At 45.3% G+C, this 15,175-nt stretch overlaps 1 protein-coding gene across 6 annotated transcripts; it reads left to right on the forward strand.

Moving 5' to 3' along the window:
* The first annotated feature begins 438 nt into the window (after nucleotides 1-438).
* RNF168 (ring finger protein 168) lies at nucleotides 439-13,335 on the forward strand. Of its 6 annotated transcripts, none has more exons than XM_053986929.1 (9): nucleotides 439-546; nucleotides 4,688-5,303; nucleotides 5,607-5,677; nucleotides 6,252-6,595; nucleotides 7,674-7,750; nucleotides 8,895-9,071; nucleotides 9,755-9,879; nucleotides 10,160-10,247; nucleotides 10,737-13,335. In XM_053986929.1, exons 4-9 carry the CDS (start codon nucleotides 6,295-6,297, stop codon nucleotides 11,802-11,804), a joined length of 1,836 nt encoding a protein of 611 aa, XP_053842904.1. In that variant the 5' UTR covers nucleotides 439-546; nucleotides 4,688-5,303; nucleotides 5,607-5,677; nucleotides 6,252-6,294; the 3' UTR covers nucleotides 11,805-13,335. The 6 variants fall into 6 exon arrangements, with proteins under 6 accessions (XP_053842904.1, XP_053842906.1, XP_053842905.1 ...); XM_053986931.1 differs by having other exon boundaries at nucleotides 440-546; nucleotides 4,693-5,303; XM_053986930.1 differs by lacking the exon at nucleotides 439-546 and adding an exon at nucleotides 3,249-3,319.
* The last annotated feature ends 1,840 nt before the right edge of the window (nucleotides 13,336-15,175 follow it).

Raw genomic sequence — 15,175 nt, forward strand, 5'->3', positions numbered from 1 at the left:
TTACTCAAAGCAGCTCCCTGCAACCAAATACAACTCATTCTCATCCAAATCAGATTTTACCTTCGTACCTTTTTAATAAAAAAAAAGGCAATCTGCTTGTACAGCCTTTCTCTGCAGGAGACTTTGGCCCAAGACATGATCTGGTGGGCACAACAGCAAATCAAAGCCAAAACACAGCAATAAAAAAAAAAAAAAGCATAAGATTGTAGTTGTTCCCTTTTGTGTTGCCTGTGAATTAGTTCATGTATGAAGCCATGGGATCAGTGGGGCAGAGGAAGGGGTCGGGTTGGGCTGTGTGGTTCAGTGTGTGATATGTCCATGAACGTGTGTTGGTGCATCCATGACCTATATTTGGATTTACAGGCTATAAAAAGCCTCGGAACAAACAACCTCCTGCAGGACTCAGATCCTCTGTCCCTGCTGTTGCTGCCGGCTACAGGAGAGAGGAGCGAGCCCGCTCCAGCTTTTATTTCTTCTCTTGGTGTTCTCCAGGAAGATGGCGAAAGCCAGCATCTCCCTGCGCTCCCTGAACGAGACGCTGAACAGGTCCTGCAGGGCTGGGGAGGGGCAGGGAGGGCACGGAGGGCTGGGGCATGGGACAGCTAACACGGGACACCAGGCTAACCTGTGCTTCTCTGGAAACTTCTGTGGGCAACTGGGTGTGAACGGACATCGGGAGGAAAGAGGGACAGAGCCATCAGCTCCATGGTGGTGTTTATTCCCTGGCTGCCATCCTGGCAGTTTGCTGCAGGGTTTGGGCAGTCGCTCCATCAGCCGTGGCCTGCAGCTGCATGAAGTGTCACCAGGCAATGAGGGCACTTGGTCTGTCCCTGGAGGAGACTGAGGGGAGACCTTGTTGAGGTTTACAACTTCTTCATGAGGAGGGAGGAGGGACAGACACTGATATCTGTGGAGCCCAGTGACAGGACCTGAGGGAATGGCCTTAAGTTGTTTAAGGGGAGGTTTCGTTTGGATATTAGAAAAATGTTCTTCTCCCAGAGGGTGGTCAGGCACTGAAGAGGCTTCCCAGGGAATGTCACAGCACCAAAGCTGCCAGAGCTCAAGAAGCATTCAGACATCGCTCTCAGGCACAGGGTGGGATTGCTGGGGGGGGCCAGGAGTGCAGGGCCAGGAGTTGGATCCTTGTGAATCCTTTCCAACTCAGTATATCCTGTGTTTCTGTGAAATTCAGGCTTGCTGTTCTAATTGGAGATTTCAGGTGAACTTCTGATTTTCAGATCATGCCTCAGAGTCTCGAGGGTTCAAAGACAGGGAGTAAGTGGTTATCATGAGCAAAAAAAACCTCCAAGAATGGACCTTTCTTAAAAGTTTTAGGAAAGCAAATCACCATCTTTGGGGAATCAGGTCATAGGTGATGCTGATTCACCCTCCATTTCCAAAGCCTGCACTTGGCAGAGGAACATGACCAACAGGTTCATGGACTTCCTGAAAAATAATCCGGCCTCAGCTGCCCCCGCTGGCACCAGTTCGTGCTCAGCTGTGCAGCAGCAGGCACCAGTGGTGGTGGCTCAGGGCAGATATAAAGATATGAGCATGGATCTTCAGGAAAAACAGCCAAAAAAGGTCTGAAATTCTCAGCAGTTAGAGGCAGGCTAACTCTGGATTTTCATGTTCCTGGGAGGGAGGTGAGGCCCTGGCACAGGTTGGCCAGAGAAGCTGTAGCTTCCCCTGGATCCCTGGAAGTGTCCAAGGCCAGGTTGGATGGGGCTTGGGGTTGGAGCAACCTGGGATAGTGGAAGGTGTCCCTGCCCATGGCAGTGGGTAGAATGAGTTGGGCTTTAAGGTCCTTCCAACCTCAAGCATTCTGGGGTTCTGTGACATGTTACATTTAAAGGCAAACTATGCAGTGTTGAGACTTTTAGAAGTCAAATCAGGTGTCATACATACAACTGTGGTTTACCTGCAGTGAAAAGGATCCCTGTCAAGAGTATCACAGCTGATGGGATGCAGTACTTCTGCTTAGGAAATGAATGATTATGTGTTGACAGACAGACAGCTGACAGACTTGGAAAGAAATTCCTCTTTGTCGAGGTACTGCTTATACTGTTGGTTCACCCACAGCCTTTATGACTCTGATTCACACAAAAGTAGCTATTGGAGACCTGACCAGAGGGAGAAATGATGAAACAACTCCTAAAAGAAAAAAGTGAAAATTAATTCTGTGGGAAACTACTTGAAGAAGTGTGTGTCTAATGTACCATGGAGTCAGCGAATGGGGAGAGCTTGGAGAAGTGTAGGATGCTGCACTAGCCTGGAAAATCAAACCCACGTGACAGCTCTAAAATGTCATTTTCTGTAAATGCCTGAATAGCAGAAATAAGGTTTCACATAGAACCACACTTCCAGAGAAGTGGAAATGCTGGAGCTTCTGCTGCATGGCTTCCAAATATGTTCTGTGTGCTAACAAGAGAGGAATTTTAAAAGCTTTCTGGTAAAGAATGGGGATGTGGTTTGTGTGTACACTAGTCAGAGTTAGAGGACACTGACTTAGTGGTAACTTTGCTTACACTAAAGGAAAAAGTGTTCAGAGGTCATGATGGAAATGAAAACGGGAGGTTTAATCCATTCTTCCTCTTTTCACTCCAAACTTAGGTCAAGAGGCAGCAGCACTCAGTCGTATCAGAATTCAGTTCCAGATGTGGGAGATCAGTTATGGACCTACCGTGGTATAACTGAACAGACATTTTTAGATACAAAATTGGCAAATGCTGAAATGTTTGTTGCAGGTGCTTAAAAATACAGAAAGGCAATAAAAAAATGTCTGAGAGACAAAAACTGGTCAAATAGTAAAGCATTGGATTGAAGGCTGCTGAGAAACTACTGCTGCACTGAGATTAGCATTAGTGATGAGATCTTAGATAACTTTACTTTTACCTGTAGAGGAGGAAGTTGGAGAATGGGCTGTGAGGAAGCTTATGTACTGTGATAAAAAGCTGCAAACCAACAGCTCACCGGCAAGAACACTCGTTATCTGACAACCCAGCTCTGAAAGTCATTCACAGCAAACCCCAACTCACTTCACCACAGTTTCTGCACTTGCTCTCTCAGTGCTGACAGATTCGATCCAATTATGACACATCAATCCTTCCAGTTCTTCTGAACTCCCTACATTTCTACATGACACCAGCTTAGTTTCCAATTAAAGTTCTATTTTCATCCCAAAATTCTTGCTGAAGCAAGAAGAGTCATACCACACTAAGATGAGCTTCACCAGGCTGCAGAGGAAGCCTCTAGCCTCAGGAAACAACAGAAAATCGTTAAACAAGGATCTGCACAAGCGGCCAGACAATGAATTAAGGTCGGGGATACTTAGTAAAATATGCCACTGTTGAGGTCTTTTTATTTTCTCCTCATTCAGGTCAGCTGCAGACAGAATCCAAAGTAGGGTTTGGTTTGGAGAAGGGGGAGGCAGGAGTAGAGGCAGGCAGGGAGAGGGAGGAACTGCTGATAGGAAAAAATGGCATTTTTGGTCTGTCCCTTATAACAACAGACATTAAAATACCGTGGGATACATGTCAAAGAATGGAAAAAATGTTTGAAGGGTTTTGTTTTGGCTTTTTATTTTTTAATGTCATCACCAGCTGCTGTGTATTTTGTCCTTACAAAAAGTTCATTCAAGTATATGTAATAGAGTGTTTAACACAGGTAGGTCACAGAAGCAGTGGAGCAAACTAGGAATGAAAAAAGATAAGATAAATATGTAGGTAATAATATTTGCTGATAGTGTAGTTATTGTTAGCTGATACAGCCTGAAGTTTTGCCAGTAAAATAAAAAGAAAAATCACAAAAAATTCTGTAAGGAGTAGGTGATGCTCTGCTAGTAAATCACTATTGTCTACATGGTACTGAGATAGCTGGTCAGTATTTAAGAAGGAACTTTGAATTATTTACATGAGCTTTCAGATCCTCGGGATTCTCAAGAACACACCTCGATGTCAATCAGGTAACTGAGGAAAATGTGGACAAAACTCTATATAAAAACCACCCACAGTGACAGATGCCCAGCGCACCCTGTATCTCCAGGAAAGAGAGAAATGGGTACAAAAATAAATACTGGCATTACTTTGTCTCAACACAACAAGTTCTTTTAAACCAGGCAGTTTTCTTCAGCAAAAGTGGAGTGGCTTAAAACTCAAAACCTCATCTTTATAATTTACAATTTTAAATAGCGAGAAACACAACAGATACCAAATAATGAGAAAGCAGTTAATAAAACAAGCTATGAAGTAGTTTTTATCACACTTGTTCCATGGAAGGACAGTCCTATTAAAAAATCACTGCAGGTGGCTTGTTAATTATTTGCCTAGTTTTTAACCAGAGAAGTAATGAGAAGTTCTCCTCAACGTTAAATGAAAATGGTTCAAAAAACCATGACACTACAAATAAGAGCATAAATCACTTCAAAATGTGTTAGAGGAAAACCTATGCCACTGATAATGCATATGGTTGAGAGCCACAGATACATCTACATACTAATTTTGCAGCTGTATTTGGAGATTTTAAGATCTCTGCACCAGGAAACGGCCAAAACCTTGACTTTCAGTTTGTTCTCAGAAATCCTGGGAGCGCCCCGAGAACGGGGTCTGAAGCTGTTCACAATGCAATGACGCGACAGAAAGCCCCAAATCCTTCCGAAATTCCCTTACTCTTGTTTTCCACCGCCCAGAGTAGAAAGCAGGCTGCTGTCCCTGGAAGCTCGGTTCGCACAGCTGGACTCCAGCCTGCAGAGCCTGGCGCACGAGTTTGACCTGCAGGCGGAGATGCTGGACGAGGACCTGAGGCGGGATGTGCCGTGGGCACCTGCGGCCAGGTGAGCTCAGCCAGGGACCACACCAGGGAGCAAAGCCAGGGAGCAAAGCCCGACGACCAAGCCCGCCCGGCCGGCCTTGGGCACTGTCGGGCACGAGGCGGCCACGGCTTCCCGGGCCTGCCTGTGCCGGCTCCTCACCACCCTCACAGGGAAGGATTTATTCCTAACATCCCACCTAACGCAGCTCTCTCGCTGTGGGAAGCCATTCCCGCCCGGCCTATCACGACAGCCCAGCCCGCCTTCCCCCTGAGGGCCCGCGGCCTCTGTCTCCCAGCAGGCTCGGCGGAGCAGGTGGAAGAGGAGAAGGAGGAGACAGAAGAAGAGGAGGAGAAGAAGGAAGGAGAAAAGGAGAAGGAGGAGAAAAAGGAGGAGGAGGCGGAGCCCTCAGGCGGGCGGCGGGAACAGCCCCTGAGTGAGGGGCGGAGCGGAGCCGCCATTGCGGGAGCCGCGGCCTTTCCCGGCCTCCGGAGCGGTGGGTGCCGAGTCCTCGCTGGGACCCTCAGGGGCTGGGGGTGACGGGGGCCGGAGGGGGACGAGGGGCCCCCTTTTCGCTGGGCGCCGACTTCCTGGGGGTTATTTTTTGTCAATAAAAACAGCGGAAATAATAAACTCGCTTTAACGTGTATTTGTCTCCATGGAGAGTTCTCTGTGAGGAATGGCAGCCTTTCTTTCAAGGGCCTCCTGTCTCTGAAGCTGCCTGTTAAAGAAGCTTGTAACTTAAATATCAGTGGGTTTCTTCTTTTGCTGTATGTGTCTTTTGTTTTCTCTCCCACAGTATTGCTGGGCCAAGCGGAAAAATCGTATGAGGAGACAGATGACCCCCACAGTTTCAAGTCATACAAGAAGGTGCTGAAGTTTTCATTCTTCATTTATTTTAACAAAAAGAGGGATTTTAGCTTTATAGTCGTAGCTTAAGCAAGAAAATGAATGAGGAAGAAGCTGCTCTGCTCTGGTGCATTTCACCAGAAATACACAAACAAACAAGCTTGTGCCAAAAGCAGCTCTCAAAGGATGTGCATATACTGAAAAAAATGAGTCAATGGAAGGTTAAGGTAACTGGAATAACATATCCAGCATATCTTATCATAGATAGGGAGTGGTGGGAGAAGAGGGGAGTAACAGAGGTGACTGGAAGAACTCTCACTTTTTCCCCCCTCTCCTTACCACCTCCTTGCTATCCCTAAAGCATCTGTTACATCTCACAGGAAACTGCAGTAGGAAAACCTGGTACAGTTTTTCCATGACTTCTGTAAAGCTCTGCTTCTTCCTCAGGAATCTCTCAGGCCCTGAGAAAAGCAACCACTTAAGCAGCAACCACTTCTAAATCCACTAGCATTTTCTTAAAGTAGCTGTAAAACATTTTGTATTTTCCTTTATTTTACTTACCATAAGGAACCTGAATGTTTCTTTTTGCTTTCAGGCCCTGATGTTGTCCTAGTGCTGTTCCTCTACCTCAAGTCAGTATGTCGAAGAAATCCAAGGCCCCGCTTTCCTTGTCCGACTGCCTCTGCCAGATTTGCATGGAGATCTTTGTGGAGCCTGTCACGCTGCCATGCAGCCATACCCTCTGTAATTCCTGCTTCCAGATGACAGTGGAAAAGGCCAGCCTTTCTTGCCCCTTTTGTAGGCGTCGAGTCTCTTCCTGGGCACGGTACAATACCCGCAGAAATACTCTTATCAACTGGGAGCTCTGGGAGAAGATCCAGAAGAATTACCCAGAGGAGTGCGAGCGCAGGATGAACGGACAGGATTTGGATGAGGAAAGTAAGTGAAATGTCACTTGTCCTGGATTGTCTCCTCTTTGCCACAGGAATTACTGTGGGTGGACTTCAGATGTTGGGAAATACAGAGCTGTGGGTAGGCAGATGTGTTACTGCTGGCAGAGACAGAGCTCTCCTGCAAAAGGGGCAGGGGAGAGGTGGGCAATGCCTTCTTCATTTGTGGCACAGAGGATAAAAATTACATTGTCAGGTGATTTCAGTGGATATTTGTTCATGCCTTTGGTGGGGGGTGGTGTGGCTGCCTGGCCGTGTTCATTGCTCATTTGCAGCTGTAGCATCTACAGGCAGAGTGTTTGTGTGTGTTTCTTTATCACTGTCAAGTAAGTGAACTGGTTAGAAGATTTTTAGGTGTTAAATAGTTTGGTTGAAATTCCAGGAGTTTGGTCAATGCAAGAATCTGTGAGCTGAAAATTGTGGTGTCAGAGAGAAGGAAGTGAAATCTGATTAACTTTTTGAAGAAGGGTTTTGGGGTTTATGATGTTACAAGCACCCTTGGGGGATGTTTTGATAGGTTGGCCATAGGGCAACTTGTTCCACTTGCAGTGTTCTGAGGTCTTTTTAACAAAAAAGAGTGAAAGACACAAATTATGGTCAGTGTACCAACAGAGAATGAATGAGGAAATGGTTTGGGTTGGGTGAGACCTTAAAGATCATCCCATTCCACCTCCCTGCCATGGGCAGGGACACCTTCCACTAGACCAGGTTGCTCCAAGCCCCATCCAGCCTGGCCTAGGATACTTCCAGGGATGGGGCAGCCACAGTTTCTCTGGGAAACTTGTTTCCATTGTATTTGCTTTATATACAGTGCTTGGGAAACACTGCCTGTTCCTGCCACTAACACCACACTTTTCTACTGTGTAAACTATTCCTTGGTATTTTTTGCTTTACTCCTTCATTTTTTCAATCACAGCACTTGATTTAAGTCAAATCATTCCCATGACAGGGTCTGGAGTTAAAATCCTTTGTTGTTGTTAAAATCCTTTGTTGTTGTTAAAATCCTTTGTTGTTGACTGTCATGACTTTGTTGACTTTTGTTTTTTCCTCTACTTCCTCTTGATTAGTCTGTATCCCCAAGCCGCAGCACCAGCTAAGCAAGCCTGGGGAGCTGAGGCAGGAATATGAAGCAGAGATTAGTAAGGTATGTCTAAAAATATGTTTTAAAAGCATAAATGCTTCATATTTAGTTATTTGAATTGTTTCCACAAACAGCTGTAATTTTATTTAATAGTAAAGATACTTAAAAGGGCACTGCAGCTGCAAGAACATACTGGTCACTCCTGAATCATGAATTAAATTGGTGGAAGAGATTTCTTTGTATTTAACATGAGGTGACATTCTTGATCTATACCTCAAACCTCATCTCTCACTCAATGCACATAAAACTAGGAAATGTAGAAATTTGGAGCTGTTTGGGCTTTGGTTTTATATTTGTCTTCTTGATTTCCCTCCAAGTAAGAGACCTCAATTAGATAACCTTCAGTAATGAACATACAGCATAGTCTTTCTTCTTTGTTCACTCTGTTACCTGTGCTCTTTTGAAAATCAGTAAAAATTCTAAAGAATCTCAATTTTGGCTTACTTAAGGATCCTTCTTCCAATTCAGACACAGTAGTATTAAGATTTAGAGTTGGAATGTATGGGAATGCACCTTTCTCTGAGAGCCCCTTGCTGGTGATTACAGGAACACATGAAGCAGAGGACTGGGGGGAATTTCCAAAGAAAGCTTTATTCTTGAAGTACTTTGCTCTCCTCGTGGAGTTGCTGGTAACTGATCTCTCAGCATGTCTCCTGTAAGAAAGGCAGATGTAAAATTCCTGGCCTGCTGCTTTGGGGTTTGTATGTTTCAGGAGAGCAGCACTCTTCTAGAAGAGAGATGTGCTGTCTTTGGGATATATAATGATAAAAGCAGGTTGAGCAAATGCTGTGGGATAGCTGGCATTCAGCCTTAGACAGAATTCTAATCCCACTTTCTCTGTAGATCCATGTATTTGGAGATGTTAGTTTTGTTACTAACACTTTGAGAAGGTGAAGAATGGAGTTCAGCCTTGCAGGTTAATGGTATAATCTTAGAGAAACCAAAAGGTTTGTCACTGTGGTCAAACCCAAGGCTCTACGCACAGCATCCATGTGATTCTTACATCTTTGAGACTCGTGCAATGCAATGCTGCTGTATTTGTGAACAGTGAATGGTTCATGTTTAAGCAGTGTCAGCTGAGAGGTTCTGGGTTGAAGTGTGGCCCTGCAGTAGTAACCAGGTGGTTTTTTTCCAACATCTGGTTTAGGTGGAGGCAGAAAGGCGAGCGCACGAGCAGGAGGAGAACAAAGCGAGTGAGGAATACATCCAGCGGCTGCTGGCAGAGGAGGAGGAGGAGCACAGGCTGGCAGAAGAGAGACGGAAGGAGATGGAGAAGCAGCTGAAGCAAGATGAAGAGCTGGCCTGGCAGCTCAGTAACAGTCTGGTGAGTTAGGATCGAGTGGGACAGCAGCAAATACCAATGTAGTGCAAGCAACTTGGACTTCTCAGAGCAAATGTTAAAATTTGGAGTAGTTTAAATTTATTTTAGTTGCAGTTGAAAGCTGTTGTCACTCCCCAGTACTTTAAAGCCTTGATTGACCATTAATTTTTGAAAAACCAGGGGAGGGTTGAAGCCTGTGTAATACACACTTGAAATCCAGCACCCAGCATGTGTGCTGCGTGTTTTCATTGTGAAACATTTTAAAACATTGATTTTCTGCTGTATGCTTCCTTTTCCTCATGTTTTTAAAAATCCTTCTTTGGAAGAAATGAATATGTACAGTAACCTGTACTGGAAGAAAGGAACATACATTGGAAATGTACCTTATGTTTGGAGGTTTTTTTTTTTTTGTTTTATTAATTTATTTTGCTTAGTTGAATAGTTGCTACCCAGTGATGAAACCTGTGTACTTATTTGAGCAAAGCCTCCTGTCCCTCAGTGCTAGATCTAGGAAGGTGTATGGAACAGGTAACGTTTCTTTCTCTGTAACCATTTGTTACTCACAGTTCTAGAATTCTTTGGACAACAGTAACTAATTCTGCAGCAAAACCCAAGTAGTTCCCTGAGTTTTCTGCAGTTTGTGTTGTGTTTTGTTTTACCTAATGCTATTTTTACTTGTCTGGAAGAATGAGGATCCTGAGGGACACGTGCCTGGCAGCCCATCACCAGCACACAGCCTCTCCCTTCAGACATCCCCACTGAACCTGAGCAAGGCAAAGAACAAACCAAGCAACTCTGGAGACATTCAGAAGTAAGGGATTCAGCCAAGTGTTTCTTTAATTATTGGCCTGTTTCAGTGTCCTTCTGCCCCATTTGCTTCTTTGGAATGCTGTAGGCCAGCTTCCCGAGATAACTGAGGACAAACGTAAAGTGTTGAAGTTTAAAACATTTCCTCATAGGAGCAGAAGGCAAACACTTGCCTTCTTGTTGTTTTTTGTTTGTCAGAATGAACCTGAAGATCTTGAATAATGCAAAGGACTGACAATTTAAGGACAGACTATTTAAAGCGATATCCTTTTTTTCTTTTAAAGGTATCTGTCTCCAAAAAATTATGGTATGTTGGGATCAGCATCGTTCTCCAGTACCACAGGAAGAGGCGGGAGCAACTCTGTCTCTGGGGTAACAGGAATCATTTTGTTATAAATCTCACAGTTAGTAATTATGGGATATTTTCCCCTTGCCTGTAGGGTTCCAGTCTTCTATTCCCCTTGCACATTGGCACTGGGCAGGTTATATTGCCCTTTTTAAGCTACCTTTGGTATTCATGATTCGCAGTTCTGAAGCCTACTGGAAGAGGGTGCACCCTGATTTACATCATTCCATGGCTGCCTGTCTGATCATTCCTGTAAGGCCTCCAAAGATCAGCAGACTTGCACATTTAGTCTGAATCACTAATAAGAGGAAAATGCTGCAGTTGTGGTTTCAGTCCTTTTGCTGGGCTTCTGCAGTTACTTTAAATATTTTCATTATTATTAAACAGTTAGGTATTTTTTAAAAAGGGAAGAGCACTCAGGGGCAATGCAGCCATGAGAAGTGAGTGTGGTATTTATTCACACCCATGGGCTTTTGATAAATTTACTTCATTGGTGGTGTCTTCCTTTTCTTCAGGAGACCAACAGCAATGAGGGCAGCAGTTCTGCAGTGCAGGATGAGCAAGAGGAAATGCCAACCCTGTCTCCACAGCTGACCAGTGTAAATAACGATTCTGGAGCTAAAGATTCATTTTTGGAATCATGCATGAACTATTTCAGTGCCTCAGCTTCAGGTGAAACTGCCACTGTCAAGCAGGAAAAAACACCAGGACCAAATGGTTTAGAAGATGGAGTTCCAGATGCACTTCATGGAACCACAGAAGGGGCAGGGTCTAGGACAGTTCTTCTTAGATCCAAAGGAGATGATGATGGAATTGAGTCAGACAGTGGCAATTTGACACATGTCCAAAGGGTAAACCTTGAAAAGTCTGATGAAACTTCTACCTCTGGTCAGTTAGTAATAAACTGTGTGATGTCTGACAGCCAGACCACGTTGCATGGTCTGGGGAAGGAGACTGGACACTCAAATGAAGAGACACTGGAGAGGCCACAGAACTCTAAGGAGACTCCCAAAAGGAAGCTGGTGGAGGCCCCAGCTGATGCCATGATTGACTTGGACATGCTTGATAAGAGGAGAAGAACCTTTTCAGAAAGTGTAGAAGAGCAAGGAGAGCAGATGAATGATTTTATCTTGCAGACACAAAGAGCCTTTGAGCAGGAGTTCTATGAAAGGCGCAGGCAGGAGGAGCAGGACAGGCTCTTGGCTCTGCAGCTGCAGAAGGAGCTGGACAAGGAGGAAAGGACACTGAACCGACAGAAGGGCTCTCCTGATGAGTATCTGCTCCGCACCAAACCACCTTGGTCTGGAAAAGACCCTTCTGCCAGGAAGGGAAGCTCCAGGGTGGCAAAAGACTCAAAGGGATCAAAAACACAGGCTGAAACCAATCACCACAAGACTCGGAAAGGTTCCTGCAATGAAAACTGGCAGTCCCCTGCCAGGGTCCGGGTGAAATCCCCCAGCATCAAGGAAGGAAAGGTTTTGAATTGTGTGGTTAATACCAGTGACACAAATGATATTTGTTCACTGCCTAAGAACAAGCAAAAGACAATCCTGCAGATGTTTAAAAGTCCTGTTGCAGAGTAGATCAGAGCCATGGACATGTGGTGGCATAGGAATGGGAACTGCGGTGATGTTCTCCTGTGCTAGGCAAAGCTTCCCTAAGCAGTTTTGAGTGGTTGCTTTGGAGGGGAATCACACTGGGCAGCAGTGCTGTGAGTTCTGAGAAGTTCTAGTAACATATACCCCCTGAATGTAACATTTTTAAATTGTTCTTTTCTTGATTATTATTTTCTAGCACTTGCAGCACTTCTTGCAGGAATCGGAGCATTTCTTATTTTCTGACTTGCATTTACATGGTTTGGAGTGTGAATACTGGTAATGTTGGAGAACAAGGATAACTGATGGTCTGATCTGAAAATGAGAATCCGAAGCCTTTAATGGAAAAGATGCACATTCCATGGAGGAAACAAATGAAAAACAAGTCTGTATTCCCAGCTGGCTGTCAGCTGCAAGGTTGAAGCTTCCCTTAGCACAACCACTGTTCTGTAAATTGAAGCACGTTGATGGAATTTAGGCTGTTGCTGGAATTGCATTGTTGGCACACCCATTAACACGAGTGTAAGCAGAAAGCCACTCTTTCCCTCTCATATGCTAGCCCCTCCCTCGGACAAAGAGGAAAGAAACAGGTCATTCTCCACTGCCAAAGCCAAGGATCTTTCATGGATGCCAAGGCTGTGGGCTCCCATTCACCTCTGTTCACAGAGATCCCTCCTGCAGATCCCATTTTCTCTATTGTTAAGAACAAGATACTTTTGTTTTCTTGTTGTTAATGTCCTGTTAATTGTACATATTAACGTACGATTGTGTTACTATACACAATGCTGTTTAATTTTCGTATTCAAAGTAGTTTGAGTGTGATTAAAACAACAGTCCAGAAGCCAGTTATGATGGAGAAAGTTAAAAGGGAAAGAAGCAACTGAAGACTGGAGTTGTCAGTAATGACATAACAGTAATTAGAGATTCACATAACTGCCCTGCCTGGCTGTAACTGTTCCCCTCCATTTTTAGAGGCACTACTAAATACCGTTCCTGTTGGATTTAAAACTAAAATAACTCAAAATAAATTGTAATTTAGATGTGGAGGTGCTGAGGCCTGTAGGAAGTTGAGGCTGGGGAAGAGGCAACCAGATCCTACTATGCAGAGGAAGTTTTCTTGCTAATTGTTTAATCTTGTTGTTTTATGAAGCCATATTTTGGCTTTTCTTTGCTTCTTTGGAGCTACTTTTGCACTGTCTGTGTTTGAAATGGAGCCAAGTGCCAGCTGCAGTGCTGAAGGGTGTGTGCTAGTCATCAAAGTCAACAAATGTTTGAGTTTTGTCCTTTTTTTGAACCCCATTGATGACTTTAATTCTGTTAAAGGACATTCCTAACAGACTTGTTTCTTCAGCAGCATCTTCTGATGGTTTAAGTTTTAAAAAACACCAAATTTTATGGAAAGCATGACCAGCACACTGAGCCAAAAATGTGAATGGTTGTTTTTTTTTTTCCCCAAAGCCTGCACGTCGTTATCATTGGTGGGCTTCTCATAAATAAATAAATAAATGTTCTGTTCAGAGATGTTTTTTCAGGAAGTTACAACAGGTGACCAGTGGCAAATCCTTTGCTTTCTCCCCTGCTGCCTTAGCCATTGTTCTGGAAGCTTTCCTTCAATATTGGTCTGGTTTTCCATAATCCTTAACACAGTTGGGATTATTTTCTGTTTTACACATGATGTAAAAAAAAAAAAAAAATTAAAGGGTTTTTTTTTAAGGCAGAGCTACTGACTAGTTCCATGCTGGTGACCCTCAGTCTTTCCAGTCAGGGTAAGCCTGTAAAAAACAAAACCCATTTTCAAAGCAGAATGCAAAAAAAAAAAAAAAAAAAAAGATTGATAGATAACACCAAGCTTAACTGCAAAATGTACAAAATCTATAGCAGCAGTGTTTTCCAAGGTGGGATGCTGCAAGCCCCCAAATGATCCCATTCCTCACCATATCCATGGCACAATAATCTTCACTAGGCATAATTTGGCTTATTCTTTTAGATCTGCATTGTTAGCGGGTGGAATTTGGCCACTGCTGAATGGATTTTGCTTGTACCAACAGCTTGTTTCTGACACTCTGGTCCGGGAGCTTTGAAGCAGGTGAAATCAGCTTTGTTTTACTGGTGTTGGTGAAGCAGGAGTCTGTATTTGAGATGTCTGGGCTGGTGTAACAGTTCACTGCTGCTCACCTGCCTTCAGTCCTGGTGATTAATTTATCTTGTTTGTGAACAAGTTCAGCTCATCCAACAGCCAGGAAAAACAAAACAAGTGCCAAAACCCCAAATACTTCACAGATTTGGTTGCTTCTCTGAGCACCAGAGCTCGTGTGGGGATGAGAGGCAGTAAGAGAGAGAACAGATGTACCTGTTTCCATGGCAGTGAGGTAACAAATTATTAGAATTCTAGGGAAATCTCAGCTTTCTGTGGTACTCACAGAGTTGACAAGTGTTCAGCAGCAAGGCAGCCACATTCCTGCTGTGTCATGAAACTGGAAAGGAGTAAAGCATTCCTTTCCTGACATTCCTTCAGGTGGCCTGGGGATCAGAAATACCTGGTATGGCAGGTGGGGACAAATCCAAGGGTTTCCTCTTCTGGCTTTGTGACCAGTGATGGCAGGGGGGCCCTGTCAGGGCTCCCTGCACAGGTGCAGATGAGCTATTCCTTCACCACCTCAGGTCCTGCCCCACAGAATCCCAGAATGGGTCAGGCTGGAAGGGACCTCAGTGGGTCCATCTGCTCCAGCAGAACCATCCCAGAGCCTGTGGCGCAGCCCGTGTCCAGACAGCTCTGGGATATCTCCAGTGAGGGAGGCTCCACACCGTCTCTGGGGTCTGTGCAGGGCTCTGTCACTGCCCAGGAAAGTTCTTCCTCATGTGCAGGTGGAACTTCTGGGCTCAGTCCCTGCCCGTGGCTCTGGTGCCATTGCTGGGCCCTGCTCCCCTCCAGAGACACCCAGGGACAGGCAGGGCTGAGGCCCCTCTCAGCTGGGGCCCCTCTCCAGGCTGAGCAGCCCCAGCTCCCTCAGCCTTTCCTGGGCACGGAGATGCTCCAGGCCCTTCAGCATCTCTGCAGCTTCCCCTAGACCTGCTCCAGCAGCTCCATTCCTCTCCTGAGGGGCCCAGAGCTGGACACAGCACTCGGCTGGCAGAGGGACAGGATCACTCCCTGACCTGCTGTCAGTGCTCTTCGCAGTGTCCCCCAGGGTCCCACTGGCCCTTCTGGCCCCCAGGACACTCTGCCGGCTCGGGCACAGCTGGTTGCCTGCCAGAACCCCCAGGTCCTTCACAGCAGCGCTGCTCTCCAGCAGGTCACCCCCGGCCTGTGCCCGTGATCCGGGCTCTTGCTGAGTGTCTCCCTGCTCACAGCACCTGGA

The sequence above is a fragment of the Vidua macroura genome, chromosome 10 (genome assembly GCF_024509145.1).
Source record: "Vidua macroura isolate BioBank_ID:100142 chromosome 10, ASM2450914v1, whole genome shotgun sequence".
In the NCBI taxonomy this organism is placed as follows: Eukaryota; Metazoa; Chordata; class Aves; order Passeriformes; family Viduidae; genus Vidua; species Vidua macroura.

Bases quoted from the DNA above. Each gene is read 5' to 3' on its own strand.
- RNF168 (XM_053986929.1), top strand. From the start codon at position 6,295: ATGTCGAAGAAATCCAAGGCCCCGCTTTCCTTGTCCGACTGCCTCTGC. The intron at 7,751-8,894 runs GTATGTCTAAAA...CATCTGGTTTAG, and splicing joins ATGAAGCAGAGATTAGTAAG to GTGGAGGCAGAAAGGCGAGC. The intron at 9,072-9,754 runs GTGAGTTAGGAT...CTTGTCTGGAAG, and splicing joins GGCAGCTCAGTAACAGTCTG to AATGAGGATCCTGAGGGACA.